Source organism: Chiloscyllium plagiosum, unplaced genomic scaffold (genome assembly GCF_037043375.1).
Source record: "Chiloscyllium plagiosum isolate Xiang-an unplaced genomic scaffold, Cpla_swu_hap1 HiC_scaffold_7, whole genome shotgun sequence".
Lineage (NCBI taxonomy): Eukaryota > Metazoa > Chordata > Chondrichthyes > Orectolobiformes > Hemiscylliidae > Chiloscyllium > Chiloscyllium plagiosum.
This window is the reverse complement of record NW_028270145.1, coordinates 105,787,501-105,803,069: the sequence shown is the minus strand read 5'-3', so window position 1 is coordinate 105,803,069 and position 15,569 is coordinate 105,787,501. Positions and strand designations below refer to the sequence as shown.

Sequence of the window (15,569 nt, the reverse complement as noted above, 5' to 3'; positions counted from 1 at the left end):
CTTTAAGTGCTCCCCTCCTGTGGGAGGTCCGGCCCCTTTAAATCCCATGGGCGGTTCCGTCCAAGTAAACCCCACCCAATATGGGCGGTGCCGCCCCTGTAAACCACGCCCTACGTGGGCGGTACCGTCCCATTAAATCCCGCCCCCATGTCGGCGGTATCGTCTCACTAGACTCCGCCCACAGCACGGGCGGTCCGAGTAAACCCCATCCCTGTGGGCGGCACTGTACCATTAAACCACGCCCACGTAAGTGGCGCCGTCCCAATAAACCCCGCCCCATCAGACAGCCCATACCCACATGGGCGGTGTCATTTCAATAAACCCCGCCCACCATGGCTGCACTGTCCCGTTAAACACCGCCTCGTGTGGGCGGTATCTTCCCAAAACCCCGCCCCTTATGGGCGGCTTTATCCAGTTAAACCCCGCCCCATGGGCGGTACCGTGCCTGTAAGTCCGGCCCTCCTCCCCGCTGCGGGAGGTACCGTTCCAGTAAACCCCGCCCCCAACCGCCCATAGGGGCGGTGACGCCCCAGTAAGCCCCGCCTCCTGTGGGCGGGGCGGTCCCTTTAAATCCCTCCGAACGGTTGGCCCCGCCCCCTTCGCCCGGCTCCAGGAGGGAAAATGGCGGAACCAGGGAAAGGAGTGAGCGCCGGCTTCATCGCCAAGAACGTCCAGAAGAAGATTAACCGGGCGCAGGAAAAGGTGAGCCGAGCCGGAGGGATTGGGTTTGTTCACCTGGGGGTGAGATTCTCTGTACGTCACCCCAGGGGTGAAGGGGAGCGGGTCTCCCTCGAGCTCTCCCCAGGGGCCTGGGGGTGGTGTGATGGGAGAGAGTTGTGAGGGACGATGGTTGGGGGGGTTGGACGGGGGAGGGGGTGGTGAACGGTTGTCGCTAATGGATGGAGCCGCCACTGCCGCTCTCCAGCAACCGCGAGGTGGACGGTCTCCTTCAGCATCGCTCTCTCGGCCTCTCTGTCCCCTGCAGTCTGGGGGAGGGGTGGATGGTGACTGGGGGTAGGAGTGCTGCAGGAGGGGGACTGGGGGAGCTGGTGTTGTATGTACCCCTTTCACCCACCCTCCCCATACCTCTCCCTCTCCCAGACATCCCCTTTATTGTGGGGGAAAGGGAGGGTCAAAGGTGATGGGAAGGTGTGATGGGGTTCACTGTTTCGTTCTTTCCTCTTGCCCCTTTCGTTCTTTTAACCACAAAACACTTGACTTCTCACCCTTCACTGTGATGAGTGAGGAGAGGGACTGCTTTTTCTTGGGTGTAGGGTATGTTTCCTAATCTCCCTTAAAGATTAGATTAGATTAGATTACAGTGTGGAAACAGGCCCTTCGGCCCAACAAGTCCACACTGACCCGCCGAAGCGAAACACACCCATACCCCTACATTTACCCCTTACCTAACACTACGGGCAATTTAGTATGGCCAATTCACCTGGCCCTGCACATCTTTGGACTGTGGGAGGAAACCGGAGCACCCGGAGGAAACCCACGCAGACACTGGGAGAACGTGCAAACTCCACACAGTCAGTTGCCTGAGGTGGGAATTGAACCCGGGTCTCTGGCGCTGTGAAGCAGCAGTGCTAACCACTGTGCCACCGTGCCGCCCAAAGATGTTGAAGGGGTTGCTTTTTCTTAACCTTCTCTTTCTGGTGGGGGTACTCTTCCTTAACCACCTTTATTTTCTGGGTGGGCAAAAGGAACAGGATGTTTTTTCTTATCTCCTGTCTTTTTTCTGGTGATGAATGTGAAGCGTGTGCTTTTAATTGACTTTTTCTTGGAAAAGAGGGTCCTTTTAACCACCACTTTGAGAGGGAAGGTGGTGTGCATTTCTCTCTCTCCTGTTGTCCTGTATTCCCTATGGCTAATCCACCTAACCTGCTCATTCGTAGATGCTGTGAGCAGGGGAAAAGTGATGTGTTGCCTTACTTGCCTTGCCTGGGGGATGGGGAAAAGGGAGTTCTTTCACTCTGGTGCCTCCTGTGCGCCCCCCACCCCCACCCAAAAAAAACCTTCTACTTTTAATATTGTCGGTCTGAGATAGAGGTGCAATGTTTTTATTCATAAGCAGGCTGGTCTGTTGTCTGCTGCATGAAGAATAAATCTTGTTTTACCTTTAAGCCTTGTGGATTTCAGCTCTTCTGAATGGCTTTGCATTGCTGTTATGAGGATTTTTGCTTTTTTACCCTGGGTAATGAGTTCCACATCCTCATTCCCCACTTTTCCTTTTGCAATTTATAAGCAATCTGGTTGTTGACCTCTGTGCAAATGGAAATAGGTCCTCCCATCTGCACTGTTTGTGCCCATTTTATCTGCATCAGTTAAGCCTCCTTTGCTTCCAGTATTCCACAGAGATGACATGTCGTAATATTAATTGTCCAGTAATCCAGAGGCCCTTGCTAATGCTCTGGGGACGATGGTTCTAATCCATCCACAGCTGCTGGTAGAATTTAAATGCAGTCACTAAATCTGAAACATAAAGCGAGTTCCTTAAACTTATCACATGGAGACAAAATCAAATCTTTTCATCTTGCACTCATCAGGTTCAGCATAGTTGGCATACTGCCTGCTGAGACTGGTTGACCAGCCTGTGCTTGGAAGACTCACCACACCGTGCTCAGTGTTACATGTGGTTCTAATATTAGACAGCATTTACTAAATAATCTGTACTGTGCTTAGAACTGCAGCAGAAACCAATTTATGATTCAGTTCTGTTTGTGGTTTCATGAGCTTACATGCCCTAGAAGCGAAATGTATAGCCTGTTTTAAGTAGGCATAGAGAATGGGAGCTGAAGTAGGCCTTTCAGCTTGTACTGCCATTCCCTGTGATAATGGTTGATCATCCAACTCAGTGTTTTGTTCTAGCTTTCTCCCTATACCCTTTGATCCTGTTAGTCCCAGGAACTATATATAGAACTCTAACTCCTTCTTGAAAACATTTACTGTTTTGACCTCAACTGCTTTCTGTGGTGGAGAATTCCACAAGCTCACCACTCTGTGGGTGAAGAAACTTTTCATCCCCTCAGTCAAATAGCCTACCCTGTAAATTGGTTTTGACTCCCTGGTTATTGGAAACAGCCTCTGTGTTTACCCTGTATGGTCCTGTTAGAATTTTATTCGTTTCTGAGATCCAAAGGCATTAACCAGGATGTTATCCTTTTCCCAAGCAGTGTACATGCCTGGATTGAGAACCAAGATTGACAGTCAACTGTTCCTACCTCACACTTGATAGTTAAACAAATGAGCGCACACTCATGCTGTATAAATTGGTGTTCCCTTCCTTTTCCCAAGTCTGGTTTCATGTGTCCTTGTCCTGATGAGGTTTGGAAAAAACTTTGTTTCACTTTTTGCCTTTGGATTCTGTCCAACACAAAAATTATTTAAGGTTTGTTTCACTGATGATAACAATGTAAACCATCCTCGTTGTGTTGAAAAACCCATCTGGTTCACTAACATCTTTTTGGGCAAAGAAATCTGGCAACCTTACTTGGTCTGACTTACATGTAATTCTAGATCCACAGTGATGTAGTTGACTCTTAACTGCCATCTGAATTGGCCTAGCCAGTCACTCCGTTTAGGAGCAGTTAGGATGGATAATAAATGTTGGTACTATAAGTGATGTCCTGGCTTATGAAATAATTTCTTTTAAAAACCTATTCAATCTTTCCTCACAAACAAAATTTTCTAGTTCAGGTAATCTTCTGTGAACCTTTTCTAGTTCGTCATACAGCACAGAAATAAGCCTTCGATTCCACCAGTCCGTGACAACTGTAATCCCAAACTAAACTAGTCCCACCTGCCCGCTCCTGATCCTAATCCCTCCAAGCCTTTCCTATTCATGTACTTATACAATGTCTTTTAAATGTTGTACCCACATCCATCACTTTCTCAGGAAGTTCATGCCCCACGCACACCACCCTCTAAATAATTTAGCCATCATGTCGTCTTTAAATCTCTCTCCTTTCACCTTAACACTGTGTGCCATAGTCTTGAAATCCCCAATTCTAAGAAAAAAGCAACTAGCATTAACCCTATCTATATCCATCATTATTTTATGAATTTCTGTAAGATTGTCCCTCAACCTCTCGCTCCAATGGAAACGTTCTGACCCTTTCTTTATAACTCAAAACCTCCATTCACAGCAATATCCTGCTAATTCTCCCCTGAACCCCCTCAACTTAATATCCTTCCTATAACTGGGCAACCAGAACTGGCCCCAGTATTCCTGACGTGGCCTCATTCATGTCCTGCATAACCTCAACCTTACTTCCCAACTCCTATACTCAAAGGCTTAAACAATGACGGCAAGTGTGCTAAATGCAGAATGTGTGATTTTTATTTTTTGGCCATGGCTGCTCTCTTCATGTTCCCTGGACTTGGTTCCCCTTTTCTTAACCTGCATAGATAAGATGGTGGAATTTCCAGCACCTTTAAAAGTTTCTGGATCTTCTAAAAACCTTTCCTATCTCCAAGTCATAAATCTCTGTTTTACACTTGTATCCCACCCAGTTCCATTAGGACTGAGCCTGGAAAAGTCTGTCTTTATGGAGTCCCTAGTGTGCTAAATACCTGTAGTGTTGTATGCCTGGAGAAATGAGAACAGCTGATGGGAGAATAATTTGTCACCCAGTCTGCTGTATGTGTACTTTGTGTTGGGGATTAAATGAATTATGCAGTGGGTGACTGACTCGTCGCAGTCCAATTTAGGGGAGCAATAAATCGTGCCACACAAACCTTGAGTTATTGACTGTTTATTCGTGAGTTCACGGGGGGGGGGGCAGACAAGTTGGCTTAATGGTCAAAGTCACTCCAAGATACAGAGAGTTGTGTGGTTAATAGGTTACAATCATTTAACAATTAGCAAACTATTAACTGCAGTATAATGAGTAAGCAGGCACTTTGTCCAGACACTACATGACTAGGGCTGGTGACTGGACAATGTTGGCTAGTAGTTAAGTGTCAGTATACATTAGATTCTTGTAAAAGAACATTCCCATGTTGGGAAAGAGTTTCACTCTCCTGTGTTGCTACAGCTACAAGGTCAACCACCTCAGTGAGCCTGGCAAGGTAAAGCTTAACAAGCAGACACGAAAATGAGATTTAAAATGGTTTTCAGTCTTTTAATACGTGACAAGATGGCTGCTTTATTTATAACAAATCCCCCATACTGTGATAGCCATTGCTGTACTTTATGTTCTTGGTTTTATTTGATTCCAGGTATTTGTAAAAAGTTTTCATTAGTTTTCATCAAAAAACATGTAATGTCATCCCCTTTTACAAGACCATTTTACCTTTTTGGGTTGGTTATACAGTGTTGTAAGCTATAAGCCAGATATGTACTGCCCATAAACCTGCAGGTGTGGGAGGCTTTCTCTAGTCCATCCAACTTCCCTTGGGCGTAAGTTGAACCTTAAAAATGATGTTCTCTCTTGCCCCTGGCTGAAATGATGACTGTATTGTTGCTTGTCAGCACCAGCAAAAAAATACTCATTCAAACCCTCAAATTGTGTAATTTGGTATGTTATGAAATGTGTGCTTGCAGTCTGCAAAAACCCTTGATATTTGCAGATGAGCTTTTCAGAAATTTTTGTAGTTAATATTAAGACCAGTAATGTAAAGATCAAGACCAAGTAAGAATTTGTACACTGGTCCATTGTGTTCAAATTTGCATCTTATTGTCTATAAAATAGACGGCACCTAGCCTCATTTACAAGTGTTTCTGGTGTGATTTAAGATAAATGTCTCAGGTTTAATTTGAGTTAATTAACCTTGGTTGTGACATGGCATGCTATGATTTTGTAGATTGGGCCTATAGTGTGGAGGATTTCAATATGGAGGATTTATTTTCCTGCTGCCTATTGGGAGCAGTGACCATTTGACTGGAGAATTGCCAGGGTTTGGGATTGGACTTTGACTCCAAATCCCTGTAGTTGAATTAAAAACTGAAAGAGCTGTGGATTCTGTAAGTTAGTAACAAAAACAAATTGCTGGAAAAGCTCAGCCGGTTTGGCAACATCTGTGGAGAGAAATGAGTTAACATTTTGGGTTCAGTGACCCTTTCTCAGACCCTTCCTGTAGTTGAATTGCCTGTTGAAAGTCTTCTAACTTCACTTGCAAGGAAAATGTTCATTCCCTTTGGGAGGTATATATCCTGATTTTTGTTTCAATTGGTTGATTTGTTTTATTGGCAATAGAATATTCATCGGGGTATCGTAGCGAGAGTCCTTGTGGCAGGCGCACTGCCTTTTGGAAAAAAACATGAACTGGAAAGTGCTGAGTTTGGGAGGTGGTAATTATAATTTCCCAAAGGATTGCTGGATATTTTGGGTGGGGATGATATAACTCTTGCACTAGTTATGAATAATATTGTTGCTATGTACTATGAATGATCTGATGTGCTCAATTTAAACAAAAGCAAAGTGAATAGTAACACTGAGTCAGCCAGTGAATTGGAGACTAGCTGGAATTTGTATTTTTAAACCTAGTGCTAAGCTACAGTGAACACTGTCCTGTGTTTACTATAGGATGTAGGAAAAAGGATATCATTGTGTTAGTGGTTCTGAGAAGGTTCACTACTTCCAGGTGATCAGGGTTGAACATAGCAAGGGTTGGATTGGTTGAGCCTGTACCCATTGCAGTTTGGTAGAATGAAAGATGATCTTCTTGAGACATCAGATGCTAAGATTTGATTGGAAGAATATTTCCACATCTGAAGTAGGCTATAATTGAGGGGTACATTTTAAGCATAAGAGGTCTTTGAAAATCTGAGAATTTTTGTGGTGTTGAGTGGAGTTTGCTTGAAAAATACAGAAGACTGAATAGGATAGATTTTTAATAGTTGAGGATTACAAGACCATAAAATGGGAGCAGTATTGCCCATTCAGTCCATTTGAAACTGCTTTGCTGTTCAGTCGTGACTGATGGATTTCTCAACCTGCCTTCTCCCCGTAACCCTTGCTCCCCTTACTAAACAAAAACACATCTATCTTAAAAATACTCAATGACTATGCCTCCATAGCAATGAGTTCTACAGGTTCACCACCCTTTGAAGAAATTCCTCCTTTATCACAGTTAGAAAGGATCATGCCTTCACCCTGAGGCTGTGCCCTTGGGTCCCAGTCTCTCCTATTATTGGAAACATCATCTTCACATCTACTCTTCAGGCCTCTCAGTATTCTATAAATTCAGGGATGGACAAGTGAGGTTGAGGTCCGGTCATAATCCTCTTGAATGGCGAACCAGCCTTGAAGGCCATTATGGCCTACACCTGCTCCATGGTCCTGTACTCCGATGTAAACTCTTGCAGATTATCCAATCAAATATTGTTACTCTTGGTACAAGCTCAGATTTTTGTTTTTGTTTCTGTGCAAATCTCTGAATCACTGTTCAAATGATCCTGGTTACATATTGTAGTGAAGGAAGGAAAGGAAGTAAACCCTCAACAGTGTGGTTCCCCACTTACTTTGTGCATAACTGCAAAAAATTTCAAAACAAAATGTTAAATACTCTTCATGAAAATGAGATTTGGCGTGCATAATGTTGGTTGTTGTGGTACTGTTTGCAGTGCAATTTGACTACTTGCTGGTAGTTTGCATAAACGTTGCTTTGTGTTTCCAAGTATTGTAATACTTATAATGAGTGTGCCGCAGTGGCTAGCACTGCTGCCTCACAGCACCAGGGATCCAAGTTCAATTCCAGCTTCAGGTGGGTGACTGACTCTGGAGTTTGCACATTCTTCCCGTGTCTGCATGCGTTTCCTCTGGGTGCTCCGGTTTCTTCCTGCAGTCCAAAAATGTGCAGGTTAGGTGAATTCGCCATGCTAAAGTACCCATAATGTTCAGGGATGTGTAGGTTGGGTGCATTAGTCAGGGGTAAATATTAAGTAATACAATAGGGGGATGGGTCTGTGTGGGTTACTCTTTGGGAGATCAGTCTGGAATTGTTGGGCCAAATGGCCTATTTCTGTACTGTAGGGATTATATGATAGACTGTCTCATCTGGATAGACAATCTAGGGTAGACACTGCAAATATTACAATGCAGTACCAAGGTAAAATGCCCTAATGTGAAACAGACAAACGTGATTACGATGGGCCTTTTTTGGCCTTGAATTTATAAAGTCCATAAACAATAATATGAAGCCATCTTGTGTGCAATCCTTATTGGAATGTAGACAAAATTTGCAGTGGAATGGCAAAGTTGAGGCTATGAAATCTGTATAAATCTAAAGTATTGGCCACAGTACTTGTCTTGGGATATTTCATCACCACTTGTTAGGCAGGGCAAGAATTAATGTCTTTTCCAGTACTGCCATGGTCTCAGTGCTATGAAGTATGCGTGATTGTGCTGCATTATTTAGGAGTAGGAGTTAATCTCATGTCCCACTAATGCAGCTGAGATTGCTCCTGGTACTATACAACGGCTGATTCCTTAAGGATTTTAATAATTGGTGAATTGAAAGCTTCTTTTTGGAGTGTAAATTGGCGGAGTTGAAATGTAAAACAGCACTATTATGTTATGTACTCATTATCTTTGTATAATTGGAGTGCAATGCTATCATTTCAAAGCAGCATGGGTGTTTAACAGTTGTCAGATTCATTGCCTCTAGTCAACATTGAAAATTTGCAGCTGCTTCAAGCTTTTCACTCCATATTATAGCTGGCTGAGGTTGATTTTCAGGATAAATATTAGCCAGTGCAAAGTCCTGTGCTGTTGAGCCATAAGATCTTTCCTCCATTTTACAACATTGCATAGTTTCAGGCTTGTGTTGAAGATATACTTTGGACAGTGCAGCACTCTATTTGGTACTGTAATTAGAGCATCAATGTAATATCTTCAGCCTCTGAGTGGGACTCTGAAACTATTGCTATTCCTTGTATGCCAGATCAGCCTTCAAAAAAGTAGCGATTTGTCAAAGACCAGTTTATCAAAAATGTCGTATAGTGCAGAACAGGTGTCATAATCACACTCCTATAATGTAGTGAAACCTGAATGTGACACGCTGACACATGCTAGAGAAATGCCATCAGCAATGCTTGGACTACATTCTTTAGATTTATGAAGAATGCCACTGAACAAATGTTAGTGTTCTTAAAGTTGACTCCTGACAGGCAAAAATCATAGCGAGTTTTGAGAAGAATTGTAGCTCAGGTTGAGGTCCTGGTGTAGGTTTGCTTGCTGAGCCGGAAGGTTCATTTCCCGATGTTTCGTCACCCTACTAGGTAACATCTTCAGTGGGCGTCAGGGGAAGCAATGTATATGATTCCTGCTTTCTATTTATGTTTGGGTTTCGACTGGAAATGATATTGGAAATGACATAGCCAACCCAAAGAAACCCAAACATATAAATAGAAAGCAGGAATCATGTACAGTGCTTCGTCTGGAGGCCCACTGAAGATGTTACCTAGTAGGGTGACGAAATGTCTGGAAATGAACCTTCCAGCTCAGTGAGCAAACCTACATCCAGAGGCAAAAATCAATTTTGGTGGACTAGATTCTGCATGTCTGGAAAGCATATCCCTTGAGTCAGATATACAGCACAGAAACAGACTCTTCGATCCAGCTCATCTTTGTTCTTCAGATATCCTAAACTGATCTAGTCCCATTTTCTATCATTTGGCACATATCTCTCTAACCCTTCCTATTCATGTACCAATCTAGATGACCTTTAGATGTAGTAATTTACCAGTCTCCTTCACTTCCTCTGGCAGCTCGTTTCATACACACACCATCTTCTGCATGAAGTTGCTCCTCTGGTTCTTTCCAACTCTTCAGCCTCTTGCCTTAAACCTATGCTCTCTAGTACTCTGGGAAAAAGACCTTGGTTATTCACCCTATCCATGCCCCTCATGATTTTATAAACCTTGCCAAGGTCACCCCTTGCCTCCAGGAGAAAAAAGCTCCAGCCTATTCATCATCTCCTTATTGCTCCAACCCTCCAATCCTGGCAGCATCCTTGTCAATCTCGTTTTTGATGGGTTTAGAGGGGTAAGGGCCAAATGTTGGCAACTGGGACTAGATCAGTTTAGGATATCTGATAGGTAGTTGGTGCAGACAAGTTGGATCAAGGGGTCTGTTTTTATGCTGTACGTTGACTCTTATGAAACTACCCAGTTTGAGTGAAGTTACCAACTTTGCTGTCCTTGTAGGTCTTGCCTCCTGGTTCTTTGTCTTCTCTGAAAATTGCTTCAGGGTATGCACTTCTGACATGTTGATTTCAAAGGTTTCTCCTAAGAAAATCTTTTGATCTGCTAACTTATCTCAAATGTGCTCAGTTTCCAGAAGCTTCTCTGACACTCGTCCAATGAATTGACCAAAGCCTGATCACATTGTTTAATCTGAGCCAGTGAAGTTTTACTGTGAACTCCCAAATGCCTCCAAGTTGTAAACAGCTGCATTCTATCCTCCATATAAGGTAATATGGTGCCAGTATGTCTAGAGATACCATTCCACTCCTTTTATTTGGTCAGGCAGGAAACTGCAGGTCATAACAGGTCCTAGCTGCGGGTTTAGCAGAGGTCAGTTTAAATTGGCTCTACCAAATTCCCAGCGTGTTTGATCGTAGCTCTTAGAGACAAAAAAAGCTGCAGATGCTGGAATTCAAAATAGGCAGACAGGAGGCTGGAAGAACACTAAGCCAAGCAGCATCAGGAGCTGGTGAAGTCGATGTTTCGAGTGTAACCCTCCTTCGGCCCGGAAAAAGGGTTACACCTGAAACTTTGACTTCTCCGCCTCCTGATGCTACGGGGCTTGCTGTGTTCTTCCAGCCTCCTGACTGATTGTAGCCCTTAACCAGTGTCATAGCCATTTCTGCTGCTGGCCACCTGGCCATAAACCTCTACAGCTTCACTGTCGAGCTCTTGAAGTGTGGTAGTATTGACATTTACTGACTGGAAGCAAGCACCTCCAGTCTTTTCAAAACGGCAACAACTTGTCTATCAAACTATTACGGAGTTCCCAGCACAGTGACAAGAAAAGGAAGCAAGCCCTGCATTCTGGATCCCGTTACCTGGTCGAGTGGTCCATCCTGTGCTGAAAGATCGGTGGGTTGAGAGCCTACCTTTTCAGTCATATGAGCACTTGAGTCAGAAACCTGTGTATCCATTTACTTGAAACACAGTGGGCCTTGCACCTGGCAATCATTTGAAGGAGCAGAACTAAATTATGCAACTTTATTGCTGGCTTGTAGTGAGCACCAATTGCCCACTTTAACTATTTTTTCCTGCAATATCTGTTTTGCAGTGCAAGTGCTTTACATTATATTGTTACAACTGTCAAATGTGCCAATCCTTTGAGAGCTAAATTGGTAATCCTTTGAGGACTGGAGACCGGCGTAGTTCAATTGAGACGTTAAAAACTTTTCTGTCTGGAAAAAGAGAACGTGGTGACATCATCTTCAAGCTAGGCACTTCAGGAGCAGATTCAGGGTAGTTTTATCCAATAATGATGGAAATGTAGGAACGTCCTAAAGGTGATTGCCAGGAGAGTGAAGGATGGAAAGCAGAAAATGGAATTGAGGTGTAGATCAGTTAGGATCTTGGGCTCGCAGAGCTGAAAGGCAGTCTCCTGTTTCAAGCTTGTTTATTAATGCTTAGATTCGTGTGCAATTGGTACAAGTCTCTGGCTGTTTGTGCAGTGCGTCATTTTTACCCACGACAGTGATGCTAATGTCATTTGCCTATCATTTTATAGTCCATGTTGTTTGAAGTCTTGCTCCTAGAGATGTGAGCATAATATATTTGGACACTCTCTGGCACTTGTCACTTTCATGATAGGGGGAGTGTTCTACTGTCAAAACTACAGATGTGACGAAATTGAACCTGTTTTAAGTGGAAGTGAAAGATCTTTCCTCTTTTAAATAAAGAACAGTTTGTGTTTTGGTTGACCCCTTGCTTTATTAAACAAAATGTGGCCCATTGGTTGTGGATAATTTTGTTATTTTGAGATAGCCAGTGGCAGTACAGATGAGTAGATTTTTTTTTAACCCAGTGTTAGGATCTGGAAGATGCTGTCTGAAAGGATGGTGGAAGTAGATTGAACCAACTTTCAGAAATGAAGATAAATTTGATTGAAAAAACAATTATTGCCATTCTGTGAGAACAGGAGAGTTAGGCTGGTAAGGATAGCCAATGACCTCAGTAGTATTGCTAGACTCTTAATCCAGAAACTTTGTTAATGTTCTGTGGATCTGGGTTCAAATCCTGCCATAGCTGATTGGAGTCCTATCTAGCATATAAGATTGTTATGGTTGGAGGTTGCTTTGCAGGAATTCCTCAGGGTCATGTTCTACACCCAGTCATCCTCAGCTGCTGCTTCAACCATCATGGACCTTCTCTCCATCTTAGGTCAAAAGTGGGACCATTTGCTGATTATGTAATGTTGAGCACCATTTGTGACTCTTCAGCAGCTAAAGCAGTCCATGTTCAAATGCAACAACATCTGGTCAGTATCCAGACTTGGGCTGACCAATAAATAGCAAGTAACATTTGCACCACTTAAATGCCAGGCAATGACAATCTCCAATGCAAGACAATCTAACCACTGTTGCTTAACATCCAATGCTGTTATAATCACTGAATCCCCTGCTATTAACATCCTTGGGACTACATTGACCAGAAACTCAAACTGGCTTCACCTTGTAAGTACAATGCCTACAAGAGGAGATCAGAGGCTAGCAATTCTGCTGTGAATAACTCACTTGTGGAGACCCCCCAACACCCCCCCCCACCCCCCTCCTGTAGGAAAGATGTTAAAGATTCAGAAGAGACTTACAAGCTAGTTGGAGGGTTTGAGTTGTATGCAGTGCAATCTAGGCTGGGGCTTTTTTCCATGAAGCATAGGAAGCTGTGGGGTGACCTTATACAGGTTTATTAAATCTTGAGGATAACGTAAATAGCCAAGGTCTTTTTTCCCTGGGGTGGGGAAGTCCAAAATGCGAGGGCAGAGGTTTAAGGTGAGAGGGAAAAAAGTTTAAAAAGGACCTAAGGGGCAATTTTTTCACGTGCAGGGTGGTGCATGTGTGGAGCAATCTGCCAGAGAAAGTGTTGGAGATTGGTACAACTGTAACATTTAATTGGAATCTGGATGGGTACATAAATGGGAAAGGTTGAGATGTGGGCCAAATGGTGGCAAATAGGTTATTGATTGTCAAGGAAATCAAAGGTTATGGTTATGGGGAGAAAGCAGGAGAATGGGGTTGAGAAACTTTATCAGCCATGACTTGAATACCAGAGCCAACTCGATGGGCCAAATGGCCTAATTACTGCCCCTTTGTCGTATAGTCTGAATGGAACTGATTAGTTTAAGGTATCTGGTGTGGATGTGTTGGACCCAAGTATCTTTGTCCTTGTTGTATCCTATGACACTCAAACAGGCACAATGGTCCAAATTGATTCCACTTCTGTGTATTATCTGGTCCTCCTACTTTATGGTTTATGGTCACTATGTTTTCATGTGTGGATAGTGAGAACTGCAAATACTGGAGAGTCGGTGGATAAGTGGAGCTGGAAAAAGCATCCAGGTCAGGCAGCAGAGAAGGGAAGTCTGTGTTTCAGGTTAAATTTTTCATCTGGTTCTGATGAAAGGTTCTGACTTGAAATGTCGACTCCCCTTCACTGCTGCTTGACCTGGATGCTTTTACCGGCTTCAGTTTTTATCCACCTATGTTTTCATGAGTAACAACAGTAGCTGTTGTAACTGTGTAACAATGTGTAACAGTGATCATTATTAAGCTGTTTTCTTTGTGAATAGTGTTTCAGACGCAACCTCCCTCTCTGTCAGCCAATGAGGTGATTTCACTCTGAAGTAATGTTTGACCAGATGTCTCTTTCTTTTGCCTCTGGGCTGCTTGTGCATCTTTTTCCCTCATGGAAACCCATTTGAATCCACTTTCTTCCAGCATCTAAAGTTTTTTAAACCCTCTTGAGTTGATCCTTGCATGAATTTTTTACTGTTTTGGTTACACCATTGAGTTACATCTGGAGAGTAACAGCATGTATAATTGCTACTTGGGTGTTTATTGAAACCTTCCAAGCTTTGGAGGCTTCAGCAAAACCTCTGCAATGATCTTGAGGCTGTTTGGATAGATTTCTTTTATAAAATAAATACACTGCATTGTTCCAATCATTTACGTTGTATGTGTAGCATACATGAGTTTCATGAGTTCAGTTTTAGCATTCATGGGATGAAGTGCCATTGGCTAGGTCAGCTTTAATGACTATTCCATCTTGCTTTTGAAGATTGTGATCTGCCTCTTTGAACTGCTGCAATTGTTTTTGATGTAGGTAGACGCACTGTGCCAATAGGGAGAGAATTCCAGATTGTTGACCCAACAGTGTTGAATGAATGATATAGTTCCAATTCAGGGTGATGAGTGACTTGGAGAGGAACATGCAGGAAGTAATATTCCTATATATTTGCTATCCTTATTCTTAATGATAAGGTTGCAGGTTTGGAAGATGCTAAGGAGCCTTCGTTAACTTCGGCAACGCGTATTGTAGATTGTGTACACTGCTACTACTATTGAAGATAAGACCATAAGAAATAGGAGTGGAAGTAAGACCATTTGGCCCATTGGTCCACTCCACCATTTAATCATGGCTGATCATTCCACTTACCTGCACTCTCTCTGTAGCCCTTAATTCCTTGCGAGATTAAGAATTTATCAATCGCTGCCTTGAAGACACCCAACGTCCCGGCCTCCACTGCGCTCCATGGCAATGAATTCCACAGGTCCACCACTCTCTGGCTGAAGAAATGTCTCCTCATTTCCGTTCTAAATTGACCCCCTCTAATTTTAAGGATGTGCCCACGAGTCCTAGTATCCCTGCCTGATGGAAACAATTTCCCAGCAACCATCTTTTCGAAGCCATGCATTATCTTGTAAGTTTCTATTAGATCTCCCCTCAACCTTCTAAACTCTAACAAGTACAATGCCAGGATCCTCAGCTGTTCATCGGATGTTAGACCTACCATTCCAGGGATCATCTGCGTGAATCTCTGCTGGACATGCTCCAGTGCCAGTATGTCCTTCCTGAGGTGTGGGGCCCAAAACAGTATTCTAAATGGGGCCTAACCAGAGCTTTGTAAAGTCTCAGTAGCACATCATTACTTTTACATTAGAACAGTCTTGAGATAAATGACAACATTACATTTGCTTTCTTAACCATGGACTCAACCTGCAAGTCAACCTTTAGAGAATCCTGTATTAGCACTCCTAGATCCCTTTGAACTTTGGCTTTATGAATTTTCTCACTGTTTAGAAAACAGTCCATGCCTGTGTTCTTTTTTCCAAAGTGCAAGACCTCGCATTTGCTCACATTGAATTTCATCAGCCATTTTTGGACCATTCTCCTAAACTGTAAATCTTTCTGGAGCCTCCCCATCACCTCAGTACTACCTGCCTGTCCACGTAATTTTGTGTCATCGGCGAACTTCACCAGAATGCCCCCAGTCTCTTCATCCAGATCATTAATATATAAAGTGAACAGCTGCGGCCCCAACACTGAACCCTGTGGGACACCACGTGTCACCAGCTGCCATTATGAAAAAGAACCTTTTATCCCA

At 43.3% G+C, this 15,569-nt stretch overlaps 1 protein-coding gene across 6 annotated transcripts in view; it reads left to right on the top strand.

Moving 5' to 3' along the window:
- Positions 1-573: 573 nt before the first annotated feature.
- Positions 574-15,569, top strand: part of bin1a (bridging integrator 1a) — a 161,623-nt gene continuing 146,627 nt past the window's right edge. For all 6 annotated transcript variants that reach the window (XM_043694269.2, XM_043694271.2, XM_087989334.1 and 3 more), the window contains exon 1: positions 574-702. In XM_043694269.2, coding sequence (XP_043550204.2) covers positions 622-702 — 81 coding nt within the window. In that variant the 5' untranslated portion in view covers positions 574-621. The remainder of the gene's footprint in view (positions 703-15,569) is intronic.